The sequence below is a fragment of the Populus trichocarpa genome, chromosome 12 (genome assembly GCF_000002775.5).
Source record: "Populus trichocarpa isolate Nisqually-1 chromosome 12, P.trichocarpa_v4.1, whole genome shotgun sequence".
Lineage (NCBI taxonomy): Eukaryota > Viridiplantae > Streptophyta > Magnoliopsida > Malpighiales > Salicaceae > Populus > Populus trichocarpa.
In genome coordinates this window covers 101625-129521 of record NC_037296.2, presented here as the reverse complement: position 1 = coordinate 129521, position 27897 = coordinate 101625, and the positions used below count along the sequence as shown (strand labels likewise).

At 33.4% G+C, this 27897-nt stretch overlaps 1 protein-coding gene and 1 long non-coding RNA gene across 15 annotated transcripts in view; one reads left to right on the top strand and one right to left on the bottom strand.

Annotated features, from left to right (window-relative positions):
• The window catches only part of LOC7486699 (uncharacterized), a 62684-nt gene that overhangs the window by 18479 nt on the left and 16308 nt on the right, over window positions 1-27897 (top strand). The window contains exons 7-9 of one of the 13 annotated variants that reach the window (XM_052445960.1): window positions 19851-19883; window positions 20470-20561; window positions 20837-21288. In XM_052445960.1, the coding sequence (XP_052301920.1) occupies window positions 19851-19883; window positions 20470-20561; window positions 20837-20995 (284 nt within the window). In that variant the 3' untranslated portion in view covers window positions 20996-21288. Of the gene's footprint in view, window positions 1-3489; window positions 3523-4113; window positions 4206-19850; window positions 19884-20469; window positions 20562-20836; window positions 21289-27897 lie in introns of those variants that run through there. The other 12 variants (XM_052445959.1, XM_052445958.1, XM_052445952.1 and 9 more) reach the window with 12 other exon arrangements.
• LOC127904089 (uncharacterized) overlaps window positions 1-27897 on the bottom strand; it is a 71614-nt gene that overhangs the window by 36559 nt on the left and 7158 nt on the right. For both annotated transcript variants that reach the window (XR_008056958.1, XR_008056957.1), the window contains exon 2: window positions 27565-27642. This is a non-coding gene — a long non-coding RNA (uncharacterized LOC127904089). The remainder of the gene's footprint in view (window positions 1-27564; window positions 27643-27897) is intronic.

The window sequence follows — 27897 nt, the reverse complement described above, 5'->3', positions numbered from 1 at the left end:
GACTTAAGTTTTTTCATTTTACATGAATTATCTTAAATAAATGTGAGGTAATTCTCTAAATTACCTATTCTCCGAAACTTTAAGAAATTTACTACCCGAATTGGTTCAAACAATCAAAGTAATTTGGATTATTTTTTAATAATGCTCATATCTATTCACACCGATCATATGTGGTGGCATGGTTGCATCGATTCTTTTTTTATTTGGAAGGTGAGATTTAGTTTTTTTGCATGTCTTTTAACCTTTTTTTTTTATTAACGTGTGAGATTTAGTTTTTCGTATATTTTTTAATTTTTTTTATTAATGTAGATATCCGAGTTAGCTTGCGTATACCTTAACTAATTTCACGAAACTTAAAATTAATTAATTTTACAGCATGTAGTTCAAGAAACCTTCTTCTGTCATTTTGTGTCAGTTAGGTTAAAGAAGCGCTGATTTCAATTTTGTAAACTAGTACATGCTCGAATTATGAATATCATATTCTTCGTTTGAATTCTTTGACATTAATTTTCACTTTCTCTTTCTTCTTTTTTTTACACAAAAGTCAAAGAAAAAAACACCTTTTCTTGTAAATATTATCCAAAAACAATTTCCCAAAAATCATCATAAGATAACTATCTAAAGAAACAATAAGAGATACAAACCTAGCCACTAAATGGTATTTTACTAGCTAATATCCAACTATCTAATTCCAAAACAATTTAAGAATTAATAAGATAAACTCTTGGGCCTTAAAAAGAAAAAAAAAGATTAACTACAGGGGCCCTTCTTTTTTATCCTCTAATCCTATTGTTTTTCTGATTAAAAATGATTAAATTGTCTTATTATTTATTAATTGTGAAACCTCACTTTTATATAAATCTAAGCTCTCTAACTTAAGAAATTAAAATAAGATATTATAAAAATCATACCGTTCTCTCATTGTTTTTCATTTTCAGAGAATATTAAGATGTCATTTACTTACTTGCTGGAAAGTTTTTTTTTGAAAAGTAAATTTTAAAAAAATTAATTTCAGAAAAGTAAATTATTTTTCAATATGTGGTAATGTAATAGAAAATAAATTAGAAAACACTTTCTAATATTTGATTATGTTATGGAAAATAAGATATAAAATAACTTATTAATATTTTTTTTTAAGTTTATTAAAATAATAAGAAATAAATTTTACAAATTTAAAATTTAAATAAAAAAATTAAAAATATATATATAATTTTATAAATTACTTTAAATAAATTATTTAACTATAAAAAGGAGAGAAAAAAAGAGAGGGTGACTTGGGGAAAGGGTCAGCAGAGCAGATCAGAGTGAAGAGTGTGAGAGTGATAGAGGGTTCGATAACTAAGGAGGCCAAGGGTTTTTCAACAGCAACAACAAAGAGAGACAGAAAAATGTGGAGGAGGAGGAGTCATTTATTACTCAGCAACGCCGTAAGAACCTCCCACCACCTCTCCTCCTTATCGGCTTCCACCGCTTCCAGAGGCAGAACCCTCCTCACTCCCTCCTCCAATTCTCCCTTATTTAAATCCCCTTCTCTTCACTTAGCCCCAAACAACCGCCTTTCCTCTCCTCTCTCCTCCACCATCTCCGTCCGCCTCCTCCGCACCGGCCGCGACCCCTTCACCAGGTACATTCATTCTCCATTCCCTCCCTCTGTCTTTCTTCCGTTTTTTATTATGAATTTATTATAATTCATTAGTTATGAGATTACGCCACCTGTGAATTGGGGGGTACGGATTGTGCCGGAGAAGAAAGCGTTTGTGGTTGTTACGTACCTAGTCACTAGGAATGGGTGTGCAGTATATGGAAAGAAGAAGCTAAAGGTGGTGCAGGATTGGTAACGTCTGCAACACGCAACAAGGGGTGGTTAATTCTGTTAGTTGTTAGCCATAGTTAGTTAGCATATTGTTACAGCTGTTATAGTTAGTTAGAGTAGTCAGTTAGTCGTTATCTTCAGTTACTATAAAACCATGATCAAGGGTATCAGTTGAATACGAAGAATATAGAATACAGAAAATTCAGTCTCAACTCTTCTCTCTCGAATTCTTTCTCACAAATTCTCTGTTCTTCATCTCTTTCTTCTTCACTTGTTAAGAAACCTTAACAGTGGTAGAGAGATTTGGAAAGTACTTGAAGACGCTGCCATCTGGAATCCATTTCTTGATTCCTCTTGTCGATCGAATCGCTTATGTTCACTCTTTGAAGGAAGAGGCTAATCAGATTCCTGATCAATCTGCTATTACCAAAGACAATGTCAGCATTCTTATCGACGGCGTCCTCTATGAAAAGATTGTGGTATGATACCTCTTTACTTCAATCACCCTTTCTTAGTGTATTCACATTATTTATTTATTTAGGAGTGTGCTTTTTATGTGAAGTACATTTCGCCGTGAAGAGATTGGTTGCTTTAACATTTCGATTCATTAATAATATATTGAAATGCCAGACATAAATCATAAATGTGAGCAAAATCGGTTGCTGCTTCAGGAAATTGTGACTTGGTTGGTTCTTCAAAATTGTAATGACACTTCTCCGTTTCTTGTCTTATCAACATAGTTAAAACTCTAAGGTTGTTTTGGAGTTTTAGTTGAAAATCAGGCATTTTAAGAAAACAAGGATGTTGTTGAATATGCAAGACCATCACCATTTCTGCAGGAGGCCATCAATGTGGCTGCAACAGACTGGGGTCTCCGATGTCTTCGTTATGAAATAAGTGAGCCAGCCGCACTTATCTTATTTGATATTCTATGTTGATTAGGTTCCTGTTGAATTTTCTTTTAATGCTTCACTGTCCTCTCTTCTTTAGGGGATATATCTCCTCCACGTGGGGTGAAGCAAGCTATGGAGATGCAGGCAGAAGCAGAACGTAGAAAGAGAGCTCAAATTCTTGAGTCTGAAGGTAGTAAATGTAGTTTAATTTCTCAGTTTTACCTCGGCTTAATTAAACTCCACTTTAATCGAACTTTGTTGCAATTTACTTCATGCATCATTTTTATCCTTTTGTACAGAATTGCCATGCCATCTTGTCATGCTTGGTCGTTTTCCACCGCTTCTTTTCATCGCATTTTTTCTGCCTCTCGTATCTTTGCTGCTACATAATGCAGACACTTTTATTCACCTATCATATCTATAAATCTTTGTTATGCATGGCTTAATAACTGTAGGCAACCTTTTTTAGAACCATTTGTTCAATGTCGTGAGGCATTGCAATATTTCTTCATTTGTCAATTCATTGCTAATCTTTTGTATTGATTATTTTTAACAGGAGAGAGACAGGCCAATATTAATATTGCTGATGGTCATAAGAGTGCTCAGATCTTGGCATCACAAGGTTAGTTTTCTTGTGTGTCGTAAGAATTCTGTTGATTACAAGTTTCATTGGAGATGGTTGTAACTTCTCGAGTATTGTTTTGAAATAGAACTTGTTTTACTTCTTTAATGTTTATCATCCAATTGCCATCATTTCTTCATGGAAACTCTCTTCCTCAACAGGAGAGAAACAAGCTCTCATCAACAAAGCACAAGGTTAGCTTTCTCATGTCTCTCTGCTCTGCTGTGCAGTAATCAATTGGTGCTCCTCTATTTCATTTTCTAGACCCATAAGCCGTTCTAAATTAGTAGATAACCAAACAAAATTCATGAGGTGATATGATGGCTTATCTTGTTACAGTTATTTTGTAGGCAGCTAATCTCATTTTTCTTTCAATCCTTGTCTTTCGTATATCCTTGTGTATATGTGCAATGATCCACTGATTATGATTGGGTTTCATTGGAGATGGCTGTAGCATCTCAAGTATTACTTTTTAAACAAACCAAATGATGTAAGAACATATTTGTTATTTTATGACTTTTCATATCTGTTGAAGCTTTTAAATGGTAGTGCTGATACCTAGTTGCACTTAAAATAGGTTTGGCTCTTAATTTGCTCTTCTAGTCTCCTGGATTGTTTAGCATGGGATGCTCTAGTTTTTCATTTTCTAGACCCATTAGCTACTCTACAATATTTGATAACCAACCAGACTTGATCCGGCAATATCATGGCTTATCTTTATATAGTTCTCATATGATCGGCTGCCAATCTCATATCATTTTAAATCCTTATCGATAATATTTTAGGTGAGGCTGAAGCCATCATTGCTAAAGCACAAGCAACAGCCAAAGGAATTGCCATTGTGTCAGAGAATATTAAAAAGAGTGGGGGGATTGAGGTGAGGTTCTCCATGTAGATTTTGATGTGGTTGCGTAAACAAGATATATCCCTTAGATTAGTGATTTTGCAAGTGTTTTATACCACTTTGTGATTTGTGATTCTTGCATTTTAGCAATTTGGACTCCATTGCTTTTTATAGTAATAATAATAATCAAAGTTTTCTTGATTTTGAGGCTACACAAGTACTTTATCTACGTTTTGGTGCTTAAATCATGCATGGCCACATACCTAATTAAGATGTGAATTAACTACGTTTGTAAATTATTAAAAAACAATTCTTTCTATTGAAAATGTTGTGCCTCGATTTCTTAATTTTTGGAAATTAAAGTCAGTATGTAAAGCACTCGTATTTCTTTTTCCCTAAAAATATTTTCATGTAAAATTCCACCTCCGATATCTATAAAATTAATTATTAGCACCATTACTTTGCGGGGAAATTATCTATAAAAGTTTTTTTTCTCCTTATCTAGAGATCTTGTTGAGTGGAGTTTGTCCCTTACATGTTCTGCTCTTAGAGTTAGTCTTCCAACCAGGATAAGACTCTTCCTTAAACTTTGAAATTTCACTGTTATCTTCCCTCAATTGTTTTCGATATTGTTGGTAGCAGACTGTTACACAATGCACTGATACCAACAGCTGAAATTATATAAGTAACATCCCTTCAATGTGTAACTTTGTTAGTTCATTTCACTGCGAACCTCCATATATCATTCTTGTCTGCCATAGACTCTCTCTCTAAATTCTAAACCGATTGCCAGGTTGTTCGCACAAAGTTTTTTGACATGCCACCTTTGACTGTCTCGGAAGCTATTGAGCAGCTGGAAAATGTGGATCATGATTTCTATGGTTTCAGGAATGAAGAAACTGGTATGAACTTATGCAGCTTGTTTCAATTTCTTTTTCACTTATCCTCTGCAATCTGTTAACTAATAGAACCAGCTAGAGAACCATCATTGGCAGAGTAACCAGGCCTAGAAAATAAGATCTTCCTATAAAATAGATTACAAAACCCACGTTTTTGGTAATGCTGTATATACAATGCTAAGGCATCTAAGAGAGCATGATATAGGGTTCGAGACCTGGTGAACGCACACTAACGCGATGTCAAGACATGATTGTACTGGTTATTAGATTTTGGAAGATTAGGTTCAGTGTGCTATGTCCCAACTTTTACTGGAATGAGAAGACAAATCTTGCAATTTATAAGATGGAAATCAATTCGATAAAGTCTTCTTTCCATGCGGACGAGTCTTAACTATTTTCTCTTTCCTGTGGATTTTCAGTTATGTAATGGAAATCAATTCGATGAAGTCTTGCTTCCTGTTGTATTTTCTCGTCATGCTATGTATGGTTCTTTGCTTGCTGCCATGTTAACTTCCTTGGTTGGGAATTCTCTCTAGCGAAGTTTTGCACGAGCCTACTTCTGTGAAACTTCTGCCTATGTTCAAACAAGTAAAAATTGGATTTCTTACAACATGAGCCCCATCTGACCCAGTTTAGGTCGTGACTTGCATTGCCTTCCAGAGCGGTGGAAAACTTCTTGGTGAAAGAGATGTCCATTATCCCGGTTATGGAAATGTCAAGTGGAGGTTCAGTAAAGAGTTCATATGTGGACAAAACAGCTCCCTGTTAGCAATACTATCGTGAAGTTTACGAACATATATTTATAGCCATAGCAATTAGATTTCAATTGTCAGAAAATACAAATACCATACCATAGAAAAGAAATTGTTAACTCTTTGTCTAGTCTATCGAAGTCCTTGATCTGTGCACATGAAGAAATCAGAGGTTTTCTTGCTGTACTAGAGACTCCATATATTTTTACTTTGTGAAACGTATTTTTTCTGAATACTTCTTTCCCATCTAAAGGTGTGTGAGTGTAACCCGGTGGAAAGTTTGGTATTGTGATAGCTTTTGTGGTTGTGGTTTGAAAAAAGTTGTTTTATAAAAAGTATTTTTAGTTGAGATTGATTTGGTATTTATATATGTTTGGTTAAAACTGTAGTTGAAATTGAAGTTGAACAAAAAGTAGTTTAATGTGTTTGGTTAAGAATTCTTTTCAAATTGAAGTTATAAAATAATTTTAAAAAATACATATTAATATTAATGGTTTTTAATTTAAATATTGTAGATGTAACTACTGCTATTACATCTTGAAATAAATAATACTTTATATAAAATAATTTTTATTATTCCATTAAACTATCTACAATTCCATCACGTATGAAATACATCCGACAATAACTACAGTTTTCTTAGTTTTTTAAGCGCGCAACAATATCAGGTAAAATATAATGAGGAACAAAATTGAGATTGCGATCAAATTCTGCAAATACTACGTCATCAAGCGATCTCCGTCTAATTTATGTAGTGATACTTTATAATGTTAAACACTAGTTTTTCAAATAAAACACAATTAAAAATAAAAAATTTAATTTAATTTTTTTAAACACTAAGTTTTTGAATAAAACACAAATAAAAATAAAAAATAAAATTTATTTTTTTTATTTTACTGGGTTGGACCCGGTTCAATGCATTTAGATCTGGACCGGACCGATAAACACTAGTTTTTTGAATAAAACACAATTACAAAAATAAAAAATAAAATTTATTTTTTTACTAGATTGGACCCGGTTCAATGCATTTAGCTCTGGACCAGACCAGACCCAACCCGGTCCGGCCGAAACAGTGGAGAGTGACTCCACTGTTCCATTCCACATGAAGAAGAGGAAAGCAGCATTAAGCTGCTTCTAACAACCCTGCGTTTTAAACGCAATTAATAGTGGGGTCCATGAATAGTAAATCAAGTTTCACTTATTACCAAACACTGATTTTTCATGGTTTGCTTCATCAGCAAACACAACGACGGAAAAAAACAATCACTTAATATATATACCAATTCAATATTGATATATCCTTAAATTTTTTTCTCATCGATACAATATCACTTATACCAAAAACAAAAGAGTTCAAATTACATAAATCATGGTGATAAGTATTTTGAAGCAAGTTCTACCTTCCATGTATTACAATGCAACTTTCTCTTTTGAATCAAAACCATAAGTTGTATATATTTTTATGAATGAACTTCCAAATATTCATTTAGGGTCACAAATAAAAATTCAAATATATTTTGTCATTCTCTTAACGTCATGTATACAACTAAGATAATGTTTGGGAATGCGGTTGAAATTGTGTCTCTTAAATATTTAAAAACAAATTCTTTTTTTTCTTTAAAATTATTTTTTTATGTTTTCAGATCGTTCTGTCTGTTGGATAAAAAAACTATGTAAGTCACAAAATATAGAGCTGGTATTTTAAGCATAGTAATCTCTCTCCCTAAATAGAGATTTAAGAGATTTCTTGCTGGTGATTCGTGTGAATTACCGTTGAAGGTCGGACAATTGGATGACTTATAATTTACGATAACCCAGCTTTTAAAGAATTATTTAAAGAAAAAAAATATCAAACCTTCAGGTGATAAAATCTTCAAACAATTCTAGATCTATCTAATATGATTCTAGGGATTCTTAAATAATTTTGTTTTATTATTTCTGTTGCGTGTAAGACATTCAGGAATTGACTCTATTGAACTTTCCTTTCTTTGTTTATGGCCATTGATGTTTCTCAAGGGATCAAGCACAAGTCAAATACAATTTCTAATTTTTTAAGAGCTTTTTCTCAAAGTCCAAAGGTGGGGAGAATACATGCTTCCAAGATTCACATTATAAGAAAAGGAAGAGATTCAAAAAAAGAAAGAATAATAATAGAAGCCTTGAGGCTTGATAGTGTTGAAATGGTATTATGATTTGCCTCAATTGTTGTTATATACTAGATAGGTGATTCATGTTATGCCATGAGCTGGGTTAATTTTTTCTCAATGTAAAAAACAAAATGTAAAGGCGATGCTGATGTTTTTAAAGAAGCAAGAAAAATATAAAATCCAGATTATTGACTCAACTGAGTTTAATAAGCCCAATCAATTTAATAATATGATTTAAAAAGACATCGTAAATACTGTGAAAAAAAAAAGTAATTAACCATAAAAAAATAAGTTGTCACTATGATATTCGAGAGGAGAAGAAAGAAAAGCCCATTAGAGACCTACAGAAGTTCCATCATGGACACCGCTCAACCACCAGAAAGACCTTATCAAGATGATTCTAATGTCATTATGAAATGCTCCATGACAACACCAAAACAGACCGTACACATTATCAGAGCAATGACCCAAAAGGAAAACTAAACAAAAGATCATGAGATGAACATCTCATGTTTATATTTAATTTAGTTCAAAAACAAGATTTCTATATATAAAAAAGCTAAATTTAACAGAGATCAACAAATAGAAAGACTTAAGGAAAAAAAAAAAAGAAGCAAACCTGAGTGAATTTCCTAAACTAGGTTAATCTCTTAAATTCACAATAAGTGAAATCCTAGATCCAGACTTAATTAAGAAGCTTGTTTTTTTTTACAAATTCAATGTTGAAGTATAAAATCAGAAAAAAAATATCAATTCAAAAAAATTATGAAGGAAAAAAAATAATAATTAAAAGAATAAGGATCAAATTGGTGGGAAAAAAAACTAAAGGATGATGAACTCATAAAAAAACTTCTAAAAATCATCTCAAATAAAACAAATATCAATTAAGAGAATAAGGACCAAATATAAGAGATAAAAAATTGAAGGGAGATGATATTGCAAAAAAAAATTAAATTTCATAAATTATTTCAAATGAAACAAATAGTAATCAAAAGAATAAAAATTAACTCTAAAGGAAGAATAAATGAAAGGTTGCTTTCAAATTTTAGAGGGTCAGCACATAAACCAAGAGAGAGAGAGAGAGGGAAAAAGGGAAAAAAAGAAAAAGTTGGCCGCGCCAAACCAAAGCGCCATTTGAAGCACATTCCGCAAACAAAAGGGATGTCGTAGTTTGACCATCATATGGCTTCTCAAGCATCTTCCAAAGGATGCAAAGACAACCTACATGGTAACATATGCATTGCTTACACTAGCAAGTTTTTTTTTAATAACATTTATATTAAATCAATTACCAAAGAGCCCTTAACAAACTTGAATATTACAAAAAAAAAAAAAAAACTCCAATGTAAAATGATGCAAATGGTCATAAGTTATAAAATCTTTGCTTTCAAGGTTAAATGAGTTATTTTACTTTTTTTTTTTAAGAAAAATACGATAAAGCCTCTAGACCCAGGTTTAAAAATAATTTTTTTTAAGAAAGATGAAGTAATTTTATTGCGCTGAAACATATGAAAAGACATTTTTGATGCCATCTAATTTGAAAATGATTTTTTGACCATAAAAGACAATTCTATCCTTATGAAAGGCTTAATGATTTTTATATAGAATAACAAAATTATCATTTCACTAAAATAATCCACAGTAACATATATCTTGGTATACAATAAAAAACTAAGCTCTTATATTTTTTTTAATAAGTGTTTTTTATATAGTACAATGAATCCTTCTAAACTTAGAATACTAAATGGAACATACTAAATTTAAAATATTAAACTGAAAATGATTACTGAATATATATATATATATATATATATATTCAACAAATAAAATTATCATTCAAATTTAAAGATAAATTAACTTAAAATTATGTAATTCAAATTTTAAAGACGTAAAAAAATAGGAGTTGAGCCGATATGACTTAATCGACTCTCGACGAGTCTGTAAACAATCTAGACAACTGATAAAAATATATTTTAAAAAAAAATCAAGAAGAAATTTTTTTTTGAAAAAATATTGAGATGACAACATATTGGATTGACCCAGGTCAACCTAAGTTAACCTTTCAAATTCGCGACATAGATCAAAAGACCATGATAACTCCAAATAAAACAAATCATAAAGCTCAATTTTCAATAAACTCATTTTTGAATGACGAAATTAGGAAAAATTCAATTTTAAAAAAGATCACAATAGAATGATCTAAATCTACTTGGGTTAACTTGCAAAACTCATAACCCAGATCATGAGGTTATGATAATTTCATAGAAAACAAACTGAAACAAATAACAAAGCTTAATATATAATCAACCAAATATTAAAAATATTAAATAGTGAAACTAAATAAAAATCAATTAAAAAAAAAAAAAACTCAAGTCAACTAAGTTAATTCATCAAACAACATGGAAAGGAATCTACAACTTTTATCTTTATCAACTAGGGTAAAATTGTAACTGAACTATGAATAGGTAGAAGAATAGCTAGAATAATATTGCGGTGTGTCCAACACTCTTGTGCAGTCAATTGTGGAGAATAATATTGCGGAGTGTCCAACAGTCTTGTACGGGAATGTAATATGAAAAGGATTGCTCTAAAGGCAACTCATGCAAAAGCAACAAGTAAGAGTTCATTAATAATATAATTACCGTGTTTCCAACACTCACTACTCTTGTTTAGTCTTCTTATATATATATTTAAAAACACCCAGCTAATGACTTTGATCCCTCGTCTTTAAATGTGTGGAAATATTTGCAATGCAGTATTCAACACTGTACAAAGGAAGACTCACATAACATTGTTGCCGAGGGGAAAATTTGAAACCGCATTCCCTCAAATTTCAAAAACAAAATTCGTTATAAATTATTTTTTTATATTTTTATATCGTTTTGATATACTGATCATAAAAATAATTTTTAAAAAATAAAAAACACTTTAAACCTATCACAATCTCAAAGATTTCATTTCTACGTAACAAAAGCCGAATATTAGAAAAATTATCCTGGAAACTAATATTGCCGTGTTTCCCACACTTGTATGGAAATATTTAAACTTTCAATAATTAAACCTTCAGTCCCATGTTTTGCGCCACTTGTTTGACAATATATATATATATATATATTAGTTGCGGAGACTTAAAGGTCAATGAAACGGACAGACTTGAAAAAAGAATGATCTAAAGAGAAATGGATGATCTATCACAATCTAATTATTTTAATGGCATTTTAGTCATTAATATTACTCTAAAGAGAAATGGATGATCTATTCAATAATCTCACAGTTTAAGTTCAAAACATTAAAAGGTAATTTCTTGTATACTTTATCTACGTTTTGGTGCTTAAATCATGCATGGCCACATACCTAATTAAGATGTGAATTAACTACGTTTGTAAATTATTAAAAAACAATTCTTTCTATTGAAAATGTTGTGCCTCGATTTCTTAATTTTTGGAAATTAAAGTCAGTATGTAAAGCACTCGTATTTCTTTTTCCCTAAAAATATTTTCATGTAAAATTCCACCTCCGATATCTATAAAATTAATTATTAGCACCATTACTTTGCGGGGAAATTATTTAGTAGAAACAAAGACTTTGGGGTCAAGAAAAAGGACAGACCAAGTCCTAAGTGATTCCCCATAAAAAAGACTTTAGTTCGTGACTACGCTGAACTTTCCTTTCTTTGTTTACGGCCACTTTGTTTCCCAGGGGACAGGCCACGTCGTCAGTTAATAAACTGTTGATTTGTTTGTGTATAAATAGTACCAATGCGAATCTTTACTTCTCATCTTTCGCTCAACATTCCAAATATACTTTCGAATCCTGTAAGGCCAGCCAACATGGGGTTTTCACCAGTACTGTCCCTCTCTCAATTTCTCTCTTCCATTCTGTTTCTCTTCCATTTTCACACAACAATTTCTTCATCAAACTACTCCTCTTCATCTCATTTCTGTGCTCCTGACCAAAGCCTTTCTTTGCTCCAATTCAAAGAGTCCTTTTCCATTACTAGCTCTGCTTCAGAGCGTTGCCAGCATCCCAAGACAGAGTCGTGGAGAGAGGGTACAGACTGCTGCTCGTGGGATGGGGTCACTTGTGACATGAAAACCGGGCAAGTCACTGCACTGGACCTTGCTTGCAGCATGCTTTATGGCACCCTCCATTCCAATAGCACCCTCTTCTCCCTGCATCATCTTCAAAAGCTCGACCTCTCTGACAATGATTTCAACTTCTCCAATATTTCTTCTCGATTTGGCCAGTTTTCCAATTTGACACATCTTAACCTAAATTTCTCAGGCTTTGCGGGTCAAGTTCCGTCGGAAAGCTCTCATCTCTCCAAATTGGTTACACTTGATCTCTCTAGAAACCACTATCTAAGTCTAGAACCAATTTCTTTTGACAAGCTTGTTCGAAATCTAACCCAGCTTAGAGAACTCGATCTGAGTTCAGTAGACATGTCATTGGTTGTACCCAATTCCTTGATGAATCTGTCTTCTTCTTTGTCATCACTCATACTCAATTCGTGTAGATTGCAAGGAGAATTCCCATTCTCAATGAGAAAATTTAAGCACCTCCAGCAGTTGGATCTTAGATACAACAATTTTTCAGGTTCAATTCCAGATGATCTTGGGCAACTCACTGAGTTGGTTTCAATTTATCTCTCTTACAATGGCTATTTGAGTGTAGAACCAAGTTCTTTTGACAATATTATTCAAAACCTAACCAAGCTAAGAAATCTCCGTTTGGGTCTTGTAAATATGTCTTTGGTCACACCTAATTCCTTGGCGAATCTGTCCTCATCCTTGTCAGATCTTGGCCCTTGGGGTTGTGGATTGAAAGGGAAGTTCCCAGGTAACATCTTTCTCCTACCAAACCTTCAAGTACTTGATTTGACAGACAACGACGACCTCACTGGCTCTTTTCCTTCATTCAATGCGAGTAATATCATAAGGTCATTGAGTCTTTCTCATACTGCAATTTCAGTTTATTTAGAAAATGACTTCTTCACAAATCTAAAGTTGTTGGAAGTTCTGGCTCTCAGACAATGTAATATCATAAGGTCAAATCTGACCCTGATTGGTCATCTCACAGAGCTCACTAGTTTAAACCTTATAGGTAACAATTTAAGTGGTCAGATTCCATCATCATTTAAAAACCTTGTGCAACTTCAATCCTTATATCTCGGTAACAATAATTTTTCAGGTAGGATTCCAGAGTTTTTAGGTAACCTTACCCTCCTTGAAAATTTAGGTTTATCCAATAATCAACTCTCAGGACCTATCCCTTCTCAAATAAGTACTCTTTCATTGAGATCGTTTGATTTGAGCAAAAACAACTTGCATGGTCCAATCCCAAGTTCAATTTTCAAACAAGAGAACCTGGACGTCCTTTCTCTTGCATCCAACAATAAATTAACAGGTGAAATTTCTTCCTCTATTTGCAAGCTTAAAGTCCTTCGACTCCTTGATTTGTCTAACAACAGCTTGAGTGGTTTTATACCACAATGTTTAGGGAACTTTAGCAACTCTCTCTCAGTTTTGAATCTTGGCAAGAATAATTTTCAAGGCACTATCTTTTCACCATTTTCAAAAGGGAATAATTTGGGATATCTCAACCTAAATGGCAATGAATTGGAAGGGAAAATACCATCGTCTATTATCAACTGCATGATGCTACAAGTTCTTGATCTTGGTGACAATAAGATTGAGGACACATTTCCCTATTTTCTAGAAACGCTTCCAGAGCTGTATATCCTTGCCCTAAAGTCCAATAAACTCCACGGTTTTGTGAATGGTCCGACTACTAAAAATTCATTCTCCAAATTGCGGGTCTTTGACATCTCCAACAATAATTTGAGTGGACCTTTACCAATAGGGTATTTCAATAGTTTTGAAGCAATGATGGCCTATGATCAAAATCCATTTTACATGATGGCCTATTCCATAAAAGTGACATGGAAAGGGGTTGAGATTGAGTTCGAGAAAATCCAAAGCACTCTTAGAATACTTGATTTGTCAAACAACAGTTTCACCGGAGAGATTCCAAAGGAGATCGGAAAGCTTAAAGCAGTTCGACAACTCAACCTCTCTCATAATTCCCTTACAGGCCATATTCAATCATCATTAGGAATGTTTACCAATCTGGAATCATTAGATTTGTCTTCGAATTTGCTTACCGGAAGGATTCCAGTACAGTTGGCAGATCTAACATTTCTTGCAGTCTTAGACCTTTCACATAACCGGCTTGAGGGGCCCGTACCCGGGGGAAAGCAGTTCAACACGTTCAATGCAAGCTCATTTGAAGGAAACTTGGACTTATGTGGATTCCCCATGCCAAAAGAATGCAATAATGACGAGGCACCACCATTGCAGCCATCAAACTTTCACGATGGAGATGATTCAAAATTCTTTGGAGAAGGATTTGGATGGAAAGCTGTGGCAATAGGGTATGGAAGTGGGTTTGTGTTTGGAGTCACAATGGGATACGTTGTGTTCAGAACAAGAAAACCAGCATGGTTTCTGAAAGTGGTTGAAGATCAATGGAATCTGAAGGCAAGAAGAACGAAGAAGAATGCTCGTAGGAATGGTGCAAGAAGAAACTAAACAACGGAGCTAGTAACATGAGGTAAGTTCTGCAAGCATTTGACATCTTAAGGTTTTACGTGCAAGAGTTTATGCTATTTTTTCTGTGCTATTTCCTTTGATTAGTCTTTTCTTTCGCTTTCGGATTCATTAAATAAAAAAAATTATTTGTATGTTTCTCTATTGCAGTGAAGTTTGGAATAAACATTGTCGCTACCTTATGAGATACCAAGTGGAGGTTGACATGAGAAGAACGCTAGAGTGGCAGATTCAGAGAATTGGATTCCTCTTTCGTACTGCTTCTGTTTCCTTCATGGTTGTGTTTTAATTTTATTTTTTTTATTAGTTTTATTCGATACATGGAATATTTTCGAGTCACTTAATTTGCGTGTTTTTGTTTTTTTTTTTGTTAGTTTTGATGCAAGGTTTGGGTGTTACATCTATAAAAAAAGAACCAATGCATGCAGCAGTTGTTACATCTTTACTTCAATCACCCTTCTTAGTGTATTCACACTATTTATTTATTTAGGAGTGCGCTTTTTATGTGAAGTACATTTCGCCGTGAAGAGATTGGTTGCTTTAACAATTTATCAAAGTTAATCCTAGAATAGCTCCTAGAATGGTGGATCAGATAGAATGGTGGATCAGATTGTATGTAAACTGCATATATATGTCGGACAGCTTTGCAATATTGAAAAAAGAAAATACAGAAAACATTCGCATTATCATTTTCTTTATGGTATCAGAGCTCTAGTTCTGAGAACCTAGCTAGGAATCCATACAACTAAAATACCTCATGCCTGGTGACGAAGACCAAAAGCTTCTTGAACAAAACAGGCGCTGTCGAACTCTTTCAAGACCTCAGAACCATGGGAGAACTCCAATCATCCACTTTTTCTCCATCACTCGGATCAACCAGGCGCTGTCCTCGTTTGACAACCAATTCTAATGCTCTGTTCCTTGCCTACTTTTGGGCAGTGTTATCATGCAAACAGAAGCGTTGGCAAAGTAATTAGTTCCAAATATTTCTAGCATAGATTTATGCATGCAAAATAGTAATGTGAATAAGCAACCTTGTTAAAGCTTAGCTCCTGGAAATGGGATGCCGCCGCAAATTGCAACTGGAAAAAAAAAATCAAATATATACAACCATGGCAATAATCAATTCCAACCGGAACTGGAAAACCCCTACACACAAGATTAGCTAACTTTTCATCTTATATGCAATTTGGTGGCCAGTCTTGCAAACGAGACCGACTCATTCCTCGTAATGATGCAGCTGTCAAACATCAAGCTCGCACCTACAAGAAATGGTGAGGCATATTACAGCACTTACAGTATTAAACGGGTAGCAACGATGAATCGAAGACGAGGCCGGTGCCAGAAACAGAGCATTTCACTCATAACCATGGACTTGGATTGCAATGAGATAACAGCGTAGGATTCAGAAACCTTATTTAGAACATGCATGTTTATGAATAATTCATATTAAGAATTTTTCTGCTTCCAGTTGCTACAGTAATTTAGAACATGCATGGACGTTTACCGGTTTCGATTGTTATTGGATAAGCATGAATACGGTAATCGAGATTAAGCAATGAAATTGATTGAGAATATTAACAATCAACGAAAATCAATTAAGATTCAGACTACAAATAGAAATAAAATATGAAAATCTAATTACCTACGATTCCTTGATCGATTCGTTCTCCCATTTTTATGTATTCAGCATCAATAGTTTCAGCATCACGTAAGAAGGTTGAGATATGCGCCGGTAGCATACATATGAATCACATTTGCATTCTACTTTCAAATTCTTCAGTCTTTTGAAGGGAGCACCAAAGTTCATGTAAGAGACAACCACTTTTCCCCATGAATACAAACCTTTACCAATAATAAGGATAGGTAGAGCCCTATACCTTTCGTTATATATATAGACACACACATAGTATGGACATATTCCCGGACGTAATATATGGGTAAGTGGTAGTTTCTAATGTTTGGTTATGTTATGGAAAATGATGTGGAAAATAACTTATTAATACTTTATTTTTTTCAAGTTTATTAAAATAATGAGGAATAAATTTTACAAATTTAAAAGTTAAATAAAAAAATATATAATTTTATAAATTATTTCAAAAAAATTATTAAACTAAAAAAAATAAAAATTAAGATGATGACTTGGGGAAAGGGTCAGCAGAGCAGATCAGAGTGAAGAGTGTGAGAGTGATAGAGGGTTCGATAATTAAGGAGGCCAAGGGTTTTTCAACAGCAACAACAAAGAGAGACAGGAAAATGTGGAGGAGGAGGAGTCATTTATTACTCAGCAACGCCGTAAGAACCTCCCACCACCTCTCCTCCTTATCGGCTTCCACCGCTTCCAGAGGCAGAACCCTCCTCACTCCCTCCTCCAATTCTCCCTTATTTAAACCCCCTTCTCTTCACTTAGCCCCAAACAACCGCCTTTCCTCTCCTCTCTCCTCCACCATCTCCGTCCGCCTCCTCCGCACCGGCCGCGACCCCTTCACCAGGTACATTCATTCTCCATTCCCTCCCTCTGTCTTTCTTCCGTTTTTTTATTATTAATTTATTATAATTCATTAGTTATGAGATTACGCCACCTGTGAATTGGGGGGTACGGATTGTGCTGGAGAAGAAAGCGTTTGTGGTAGAGAGATTTGGAAAGTACTTGAAGACGCTGCCATCTGGAATCCATTTCTTGATTCCTCTTGTCGATCGAATCGCTTATGTTCACTCTTTGAAGGAAGAGGCTATTCAGATTCCTGATCAATCTGCTATTACCAAAGACAATGTCAGCATTCTTATCGACGGCGTCCTCTATGAAAAGATTGTGGTATGATACCTCTTTACTTCAATCACCCTTTCTTAGTGTATTCACATTATTTATTTATTTAGGAGTGTGCTTTTTATGTGAAGTACATTTCGCCGTGAAGAGATTGGTTGCTTTAACATTTCGATTCATTAATAATATATTGAAATGCCAGACATAAATCATAAATGTGAGAAAAATCGGTTGCTGCTTCAGGAAATTGTGACTTGGTTGGTTCTTCAAAATTGTAATGACACTTCTCCGTTTCTTGTCTTATCAACATAGTTAAAACTCTAAGGTTGTTTTGGAGTTTTAGTTGAAAATCAGGCATTTTAAGAAAACAAGGATGTTGTTGAATATGCAAGACCATCACCATTTCTGCAGGAGGCCATCAATGTGGCTGCAACAGACTGGGGTCTCCGATGTCTTCGTTATGAAATAAGTGAGCCAGCCGCACTTATCTTATTTGATATTCTATGTTGATTAGGTTCCTGTTGAATTTTCTTTTAATGCTTCACTGTCCTCTCTTCTTTAGGGGATATATCTCCTCCACGTGGGGTGAAGCAAGCTATGGAGATGCAGGCAGAAGCAGAACGTAGAAAGAGAGCTCAAATTCTTGAGTCTGAAGGTAGTAAATGTAGTTTAATTTCTCAGTTTTACCTTGGCTTAATTAAACTCCACTTTTTTTTTGAAAGAAGCTGATAGGATTAAATAAGGCATAATTGTGTTATGCAATCACATTATACAGAACAGAAATTCGCTGAACTAACTAGCTAAATATAGAAACATAAACTTTCCACTATCTGTTCCCTACATAGTAACCAAAACATTGCCCCAAAATACCACAAGCTGTAGAGGCTAAACATAGTGCCGACAGATTATCTAGGGGGTCATAGCCAAGCAACAAAATCAGATATTCTGTGCACTCCTTGTTTAGCGAGGTGATCTGCCATTTGATTACTTTCCCGGTAAGAATGAGTATAGCTGATTGAATCAAAACATGAAGCTAGCCTCTGAGTTGAAGAGAAGAGTTTATGATGAATCCAAGGCCTATTATGAGGATTATTCATCCAGCTAATGACATTGGCAGAATCAGATTCAATAATAATATGTTTATGATGTAGGAAGCAATTAGAGGCTGATAATTCGATAGCTTTGACTACTGCTCGCAGCTCAGCTACATTAGAGTCCAAGATCCCAACCGACAAAGAAAAAATACCTAAAAGTATTCCATCGTGATTCCGCAAAACACCACCTATTCCGGAGGGGCCAGGTTTTCCGATAGAGGATCCGTCAACATTCCATTTGAATCTATTAGTCATAGGGGGAGACCACATAACACCAGTCCTCAAAGTTTGACAATTAGTCCATCGAATCAGCCCTTCGGCAGATCTTAGCAAATCTGAAGAGGAGTAGGGAAAATCTGGTTCTATAGCCTTTAACCATAAACAATAAGGAAGAATAGAGTATCATAGTTTGGGATCTTCTGCTTAAATATCACATCATTACGGAGAAGCCACATAGACCATGTCACAGAAAAGAACAACATCACCCATGCTTTTTTCTGAAATTTGCCATAAACCAAAGAGTCCCACTGAGAGAAGAGATTTGTCAAATTCCTTGGACAACACCAAGCTAAGCCCCACCAGTTGATGAGTTTGGACCAAATGAGCCAATGCTTGTAGCAATGAATAAAAAGGTGGTCAACCATTTCTTCCTCAACTAGACAGATAGGACAGTTTGCAGCTGAGGTATCCAAGATGTCTCTTTTAACTAACATGCTACGGGTGTTGATTTTGTTGATGATAGCCATCCAGCAAAATACCTCTACTTTAGGGGGGACGAGACCTCTCCAAATCCCCTTAAAGGAGAAGACAGTGTTCAATGGAGGACTGGGATTTAAAAGCCCACAGAGGGATTTAACCGAGAATTAAACTCCACTTTAATCAAGCTTTGTTGCAATTGAGTTCATGCATCATTTTTATCCTTTTGTACAGAATTGCCATGCCATCTTGTCATGCTTGGTCGTTTTCCACCGCTTCTTTTCATCGCATTTTTTCTGCCTCTCATATCTTTGCTGCTACATAATGCAGACACTTTTATTCACCTATCATATCTATAAATCTTTGTTATGCATGGCTTAATAATTGCAGGCAACCTTTTTTAGAGCCATTTGTTCAATGTCGTGAGGCATTGCAATATTTCTTCATTTGTCAATTCATTGCTAATCTTTTGTATTGATTATTTTTAACAGGAGAGAGACAGGCCAATATTAATATTGCTGATGGTCATAAGAGTGCTCAGATCTTGGCATCACAAGGTTAGTTTTCTTGTGTGTCGTAAGAATTCTGTTGATTACAAGTTTCATTGGAGATGGTTGTAACTTCTCGAGTATTGTTTTGAAATAGAACTTGTTTTACTTCTTTAATGTTTATCATCCAATTGCCATCATTTCTATATGGAAACTCTCTTCCTCAACAGGAGAGAAACAAGCTCTCATCAACAAAGCACAAGGTTAGCTTTCTCATGTCTCTCTGCTGTGCAGTAATCAATTGGTGCTCCTCTATTTCATTTTCTAGACCCATAAGCCGTTCTAAATTAGTAGATAACCAAACAAAATTCATGAGGTGATATGATGGCTTATCTTGTTACAGTTATTTTGTAGGCAGCTAATCTCATTTTTCTTTCGATCCTTGTCTTTCGTATATCCTTGTGTATATGTGCAATGATCCACTGATTATGATTGGGTTTCATTGGAGATGGCTGTAGCATCTCAAGTATTACTTTTTAAACAAACCAAATGATGTGAGAACATATTTGTTATTTTATGACTTTTCATATCTGTTGAAGCTTTTAAATGGTAGTGCTGATACCTAGTTGCACTTAAAATAGGTTTGGCTCTTAATTTGCTCTTCTAGTCTCCTGGATTGTTTAGCATTGGATGCTCTAGTTTTTCATTTTCTAGACCCATTAGCTACTCTACAATATTTGATAACCAACCAGACTTGATCCGGCAATATCATGGCTTATCTTTATATAGTTCTCATATGATCGGCTGCCAATCTCATATCATTTTAAATCCTTATCGATAATATTTTAGGTGAGGCTGAAGCCATCATTGCTAAAGCACAAGCAACAGCCAAAGGAATTGCCATTGTGTCAGAGAATATTAAAAAGAGTGGGGGGATTGAGGTGAGGTTCTCCATGTAGATTTTGATGTGGTTGCGTAAACAAGATATATCCCTTAGATTAGTGATTTTGCAAGTGTTTTATACCACATGTGATTTGTGATTCTTGCATTTTAGCAATTTGGACTCCATTGCTTTTTATAGCAGCTATGGTAGCAGGGAGGCTTGTTAGTGTAATGTTGCATTTAGTAACAGATTTCCTCAAAGAACCTCTCTCTGGTGAAAGCAAATCAACATCAGAATCACCATTCAAAGTACCCTTCTTGTTAATTCTTTCAGGCATTACATCTTCACCCAGGACCACAAAAGGAGAATTCCCTATCCATACCATGGCTACATTCAGCAGTCTCATTCGTGTCATCAATTCTTGCTCCATCTATTCTAGCTTCCACTGCTCCTCAGAACAAAATTGCTCAGCAGCAGCATATGATGATTTGAGAGAATCATGTTGGGAGGATTCTAAAGTATCAAAGTTGGAAGGATTCAACTTCCCAGCCCAATTTTCCACGACCTTCTTTTTATCAACCCTACTTGAATTAACCTCTAAGCATGGTTTTTCTGTAACTTTAATGGCAAAGACCGAACCACTAATCTCCACCTAAGTGGTTCTAACAATATGCTCTCTAAGGCCAGTAACTATCAACATTCTGCCAAAGATTCATGAATGTTTTGCTTTAATTATGTGTTTATGTTAGATGAAATGTTTATTAGCAACTATTCCATTTGCCTTAGCCTCACAGATCAAAATGGGAATTTTCAGGATAAAATTAGCCATTGTACGTAGCACGATTTGCTTCAAATCTAGCTAATTCCAGATTTTGATTATGAATTACATAAATCAAACTCTTCAAACTAGTTTAAATTCCCTTCTTTTTTTTTTCTTTTTTTTTTACATTGTTCTCACAAGCCTCAATCGGACATTCAGATAAAAATTATGGCATATCGAAACTACAATGTTGTCTACTTAATTAGGCTTATGTCAATAATAAAATTTTAAAGACATGAAATTGAACAAAAAGGAAGTTAATTTACAGAATTCAAATGCTACTTTGGGTAATCCACATGAATATTAATTGCATGGGGCGAGCCACCAATGAAATAGGTCATGACAAGATCTAAGTTTGTTCTCTAGATGTCATCAGTTCGAGTTCCACAAATCTCAGGGTTACTGGAGGCTTATATGGTCGTTAACTTCAAGATTCGTGAGATTAGTCGAGGTATGTGCAAGCTGGTCTGAATACCCACGTTGATAAAAAAACAGTAACTTTTTATATAACAGCTAAATCACACTCAAATTTATTTAGGAGATACTACCTGTCCAATTCTACAAGGGAATCAGCTGGCTTCGCCCACTACTTCGGTAAGGACTTCAAATCAGGCGTAGAATTTTGAATTTTTAACTTAATTTTAGATTTTATATTACTTATCCCACCAGTTTTGAAATTCTAATTTTTCCTTTCTTGTAATTGTCGGTCTAAAAGCTATTTAAATGGCTGTTATCAAACCTTGGAAATCCATCTTTATAGCTGGAAGATGCAACCTTTGGTGCAGAAAGCTCATCCCTAAAACCCTTTTTGTAATCCTCCATTTCCACGATAGAACCCTAGAATTTCCAAGTTATGCAATTGGAGTATTCTCAAAATCTTTGAAGTCGAAAAATTACAATACAATTAAACATCTATAAATTAATTCCGTTGGTATGATGAAAATTATTTATTAATGAAATAAAATATTATTTAATTGAGATATTGTTTAAACCCTAAATTTAAATTGGGACTGAATAAAAATATTATTTAATCGAAGAATCTTGCCATATGCCTAAGCTGTGAATTAACTATACGTGTAAATTACTAAAGAAAATTCATCCTTTTGAGAATCTTGTGTGTTGATTTTATTTTTTTTGAAAAATTATATACAAGAAATAATATTGTTGCAGATCATTTAGTCAAGCAAGGAGTTCTTAGAGAAGATGACTTAGTTGTGGATTTAGTTGTGGTACTAAGTTTTCTCACTCTTCTGAGTTTTTCTATACTCTTCTTTCTATCTATTAAGCTATAACAGTGATTGAATAAATCTCTCGTATTTCATTAAGAAAAAAAACTCATTGCATATTCTTACTATGTATCCTGTTTATTTTTGCGTTTTAAAATTAAAAGTTTTTGAAAAAACAAAATTATTTTTATTTATTTTTATTTTCAAATTAATTTTTTTAATGTTTTTAGATTATTTTGATGTGCTAATATCAAAAATAATTTTTAAAAATAAAAAAAATATTATTTTGATACATTTTCGAGTAAAAAGTACTTTGAAAAATAACTGCAACCACATTTCCAAACACGCTTTATTTGGGAACATGATTGAAACAGCATTCTCTCAAATTTCAAAAATAAAATTTGCTAAAATTTATTTTTTTAATATTTTTTTGATTATTTTGATATACTGATATTAAAAATAATTATTAAAAAATAAAAAATATTATTTTAATATATTTTTAAATAAAAAATATTTTAAATGGTAACTGATATAGCAATCTCGATAGCCAATTACTCCGTAACAAAAGCCCAATATTACAAAATTTATCGTGGAAGCTAATATTGCCGTGTTTCCAACACTTTTGTTTAGTCAAGACCTCCTTGTACGGAAATATTTAAATTTTCAATAATTAAACCTTCAGTCCCATGTTTTGCGCCACTTGTTTGACACTATATTTTAATTAGATGCGGAGACTTGAAGGTGAATGAAAGGGACAGACTTGAAAAAAGAAAGATCTTTTAGGACTACCACTTCAAATCATAAACTCATTTAAAATGCTAATTATTTTAGTCATTTAAAATAATATAAAGCGATAGTTTGACATAGGGTTTCTCATTTTAGTCATATTTTATATATCTCAAGTATTTACTTTTCCTCTTCTTTTTTTTTTCCTTTGCTAGCTTACACCCTTTGTGAGGTAACTGCAGTTCATATCTATTCAATATGTGCGTAAACATTCTATAGAAAATAATCACCAACTTATAAAATAAATAAATAAATAAATAAAATGTTATAAAAAATGTCAAAAAGTAATTAACTGTGATATATAATTGTTTGAGAATTTTATATGATTTATTTGTTTGTTTGTTTGTCTGTCAAGCTAGAAATTATTTGAGGAGTGCTGATAAATCACTTGTTCAAGAAAAAAATGTTATTAGGAATCTCTACTAAAAAATATAAATGAATTCTAATTAAATAGTTTGCTCTTAGATTTAAAATCCCTTGAGGAATAATTTGCTAGAACGTATTTTATTATGAGCAATGGATCAGTTTTTTATCTTCTATATTTGGTTTCAAGATTTTTCCTTCCATAATTTTAATTCTCTCTCCAATTGGACACATCCGATTTGCTCGATGGGTACACAAGTACTTGTGAACAATAATGATTTAATATGATTTTTTTTTATAATAATCAAAGTTTTATTGATTTTGAGGGAGAATACAATGATAATAGAACCATCAAATAGAAAACAGCACTTAAGATGCTATACACCTAACATAAATATAAATAATATTTGACACCAACAGAGAAATTTTGTTGATTATGAGATTCATATTCATTAATATTACTCTAAAGAGGTGTAATAAGAAATTTTAGGTAATTTTGTTTTTTGTTTTTTTGTTGCAGCAGGTCAAATTTTTTTCCCTTAAGTTTGGTTTTTTTTTTATCTATTTTTTATATTTTACTTGGATTATTAGTTTAATGATTTTTTTAATATACTTTTGATGATTATAAAAAAAAATTACTCTAAAGAAAAATGGACGATATATTCAATATCGAACTTCAAAACATTAAAAGGGTATTCAAAAGATTGTTTTAACGACAAAAATTGACCAACGATGGTTATTTAACAGACATAATAATTTCTTGTATACTTTATCTACGTTTTGGTGCTTAAATCATGCATGGCCACATACCTAATTAAGATGTGAATTAACTACGTTTGTAAATTATTAAAAAACAATTCTTTCTATTGAAAATGTTGTGCCTCGATTTCTTAATTTTTGGAAATTAAAGTCAGTATGTAAAGCAGTCACAATTTGTTTTCCCTAAAAATATTTTCATGTAAAATTCCACCTCCAATATCTATAAAATTAATTATTAGCACCATTAATTTGCGGGGAAATTATTTACTAGAAACAAAGACTTTGGGGTCAAGAAAAAGGACAGACCAAGTCGTAAGTGATTTCCCCTAAAAAGAGGTAGTTTAGTTTCGTGACTCCGCTGAACTTTCCGTTCTTTGTTTATGGCCACCTATGTTTCCCAGGGAATCAAGCACAAGTCATATAGAATTCCCAATTTTTTTAAGAGCTTTTGCTCAAAGTCCAGAGGTGGGAAGAATGCCTGCTTCTGAGATTCACATTATAAGAACAAGAAGAGATTCAAAGAGAGGAAGAAGAACAAGAGAAGCCTTGAGGCTTGATAGTGTTGAAATTGTGTTATGATTTGCCTTAATTGTTGTTATATACAAGTGTTTTTTTTATATAGTTCAATGAATCCTACCAAACTTAAAATACTAAATTGAAAATATTAAACTGAATATATTAAATTATGTTGGATCAGACTAAACTTCATGCCTCAACACACATGTCATCCATCAATGAACTGTTTCTACTGATCTTGTCCTCCATGGAATCTACTTTAACTTTTGAGCGCTGACTGTTTTTTTTTTTTTGTTCCCTTGTAAGTTCTCTTTATTGCCGTGTTTCCAACACTATTGTATAGTCAATTAAGGGACCTACTGCTATGGAAATATTTGCAATTGAATAATTCAACATTCAGTTCCATCTTTTCCACACGTAATTGTTGGACAATATATCCAAGTTCCGGAAGACTTGGAGGTCAAGGAGGAAGAGGACAGACCATCAGACGAGCTACAAAATTTTTTTTAATTACTTGCTGCTTATATGATGGTCACTGGAGGCTTACATGGTCGTTAACTTTAAAGCCAGTGGGATTAGTCGAGATACACACAAACTGACCCGAACACCCATATTAAACTAAAAAAAAAAATTCTAATTACAGCACAAACTGTATCTATTAGCACACATACACTTTCTGCAGATGTAAATATCATCTTTACGTATTTTTACCTAAAATTGTGAATGAACTATATATGAATAGTTAGAAATAATTTCCACAAAAAATATCAATTATGGAAATTAATATTGCCGTGTTTCCAACACTGGGACCTACTTGTATAGAAATATTTGCTATTGAATAATTCAACCTTCAATTCCATATTCAGCACCAAATGAAGATTAGCACATAAACTTGCTGCAATTGTAAATGTAGGGATATTATCTACTCTCAACAAAAATCATGGAGCCAAATTCGTTTGTGAACGTAGATTATACAATACGAAACCGTTTGCTCTATAAGCTACTCATGCAAAGGAAACAAAGAAGAGTTCGTTAGCAACAATAAAATAAATTTAAATTAAATAGCTTGCTCTTAAATTTAGAATCACCTCATGATTTTGCACAAAAATTGTCCGCGTGCATTTTGTATCGTGGTTTGTCAAAGAACCATCTCACCCAAAAACTTAACATGTTAAGTGAGACCCCAATATATGATTTATATAATTCTCTAACACACTTCCTCGAGTAACTTACATGGACTCACACTATTTTATGTTTAATTTTTATCAAATACAATAAGGTTGGTGAGATTCGAACTCGTGACTGTTAATTTTCTAATACGATATCAAAGAACTATCTTAACTTAAAAGATTAAACTGTTAAGTGAGACCCCAATATATAATATTATATTACTCTTTAATTAACACATGAGACCTCAGTATATAATATTATATTACTCTTTAACACACACCCTCAATTGAAATACTTTTAAACTTGAAACTTGTATATACTCACATTACCATGTGCTATTAATTAAATTTTAATTAGAAGAGAGAATAAAGATGGTGGGATTCGAACTCGTGACTGCTTGATCATTAAAGTTCTGATACCATATTAAAAAGTTATATCACCCAAAAGCTTAAACTATTAAGTAAAACCTCAAAATATGATTTATATAATTCTCTAATATGGTTAAACTGTTTTTCAAAATACTCTTGCAATTACTTTTCACTTGAAGAAATATTAAATTGACGTTTTCTTAGGTGTTTTTTGATGATTTTAATTATATGTTAATGTTAAAAATTAAAAAATATATTTTTAATTAAAAAATACGTACATCATGTTATCAAACACAAGTAATACATGTACATTTACAATTACTTCATTTGTTTTATTTCTCCATGGTAAGTAAGGAAAATATAATAAGAGTAGTCCTGACTCGTGTGCCCATGAATTTAATTAAAAATTATGTCCCTTATGTAATCTTCATTATTTGTTAGTTTTAGTATGCTGTTTTGTTTTTTTAGGAATTATTGAGCAATATTGTTATTATAAGAACTTGCTTCGCAGAAATCTACAGAATTTATGAGCACTATTAGTTTGTTGGAAAATTATATACAAGAAATAAAGACTTTGGGGGAAAAAAACAAAAAGGAAACAGACCAAATCGTTAGTGCTCAAGATTGATTTTTTTTCTTTGCTTCGGAATTTGAATATCAGAATCTTCATTGGTTTGTGTATAAATAGTACCAATTCATATCTTTATTTCTCATCTTTCGTTCAACACCCCAAATAATATACTTTCGAATCCTGCAAGGCCAGTCAACATGGGGTTTTCACCACTGTCCCTCTCTCAATTTCTCTCTTCCATTCTGTTTCTCTTCCATTTTCACACAACAATTTCTTCATCAAATTACTCTTCATCTCGTTTCTGTGCTCCTGACCAAAGCCTTTCTTTGCTCCAATTCAAAGAGTCCTTTTCCATTAATAGCTCTGCTTCTTCGGAGGATTGCCAGCATCCCAAGACAGAGTCGTGGAAAGAGGGTACAGACTGCTGCTTGTGGGATGGGGTCACTTGTGACCTGAAAACCGGGCATGTCACTGCACTGGACCTCTCTTGCAGCATGCTTTATGGCACCCTCCATCCCAATAGCACCCTCTTCTCCCTGCATCATCTTCAAAAGCTCGACCTCTCTGACAATCATTTCAATAGCTCCCATATTTCTTCTCGATTTGGCCAGTTCTCCAACCTGACACATCTTAACCTAAATTACTCAGTCTTTGCAGGTCTAGAACCAATTTCTTTTGACAAGCTTGTTCGAAATCTAACCCAGCTTAGAGAACTCGATCTGAGTTCAGTAGACATGTCATTGGTTGCACCCAATTCCTTGATGAATCTGTCTTCTTCTTTGTCGTCACTCAAACTCCGTTCCTGTGGATTGCAA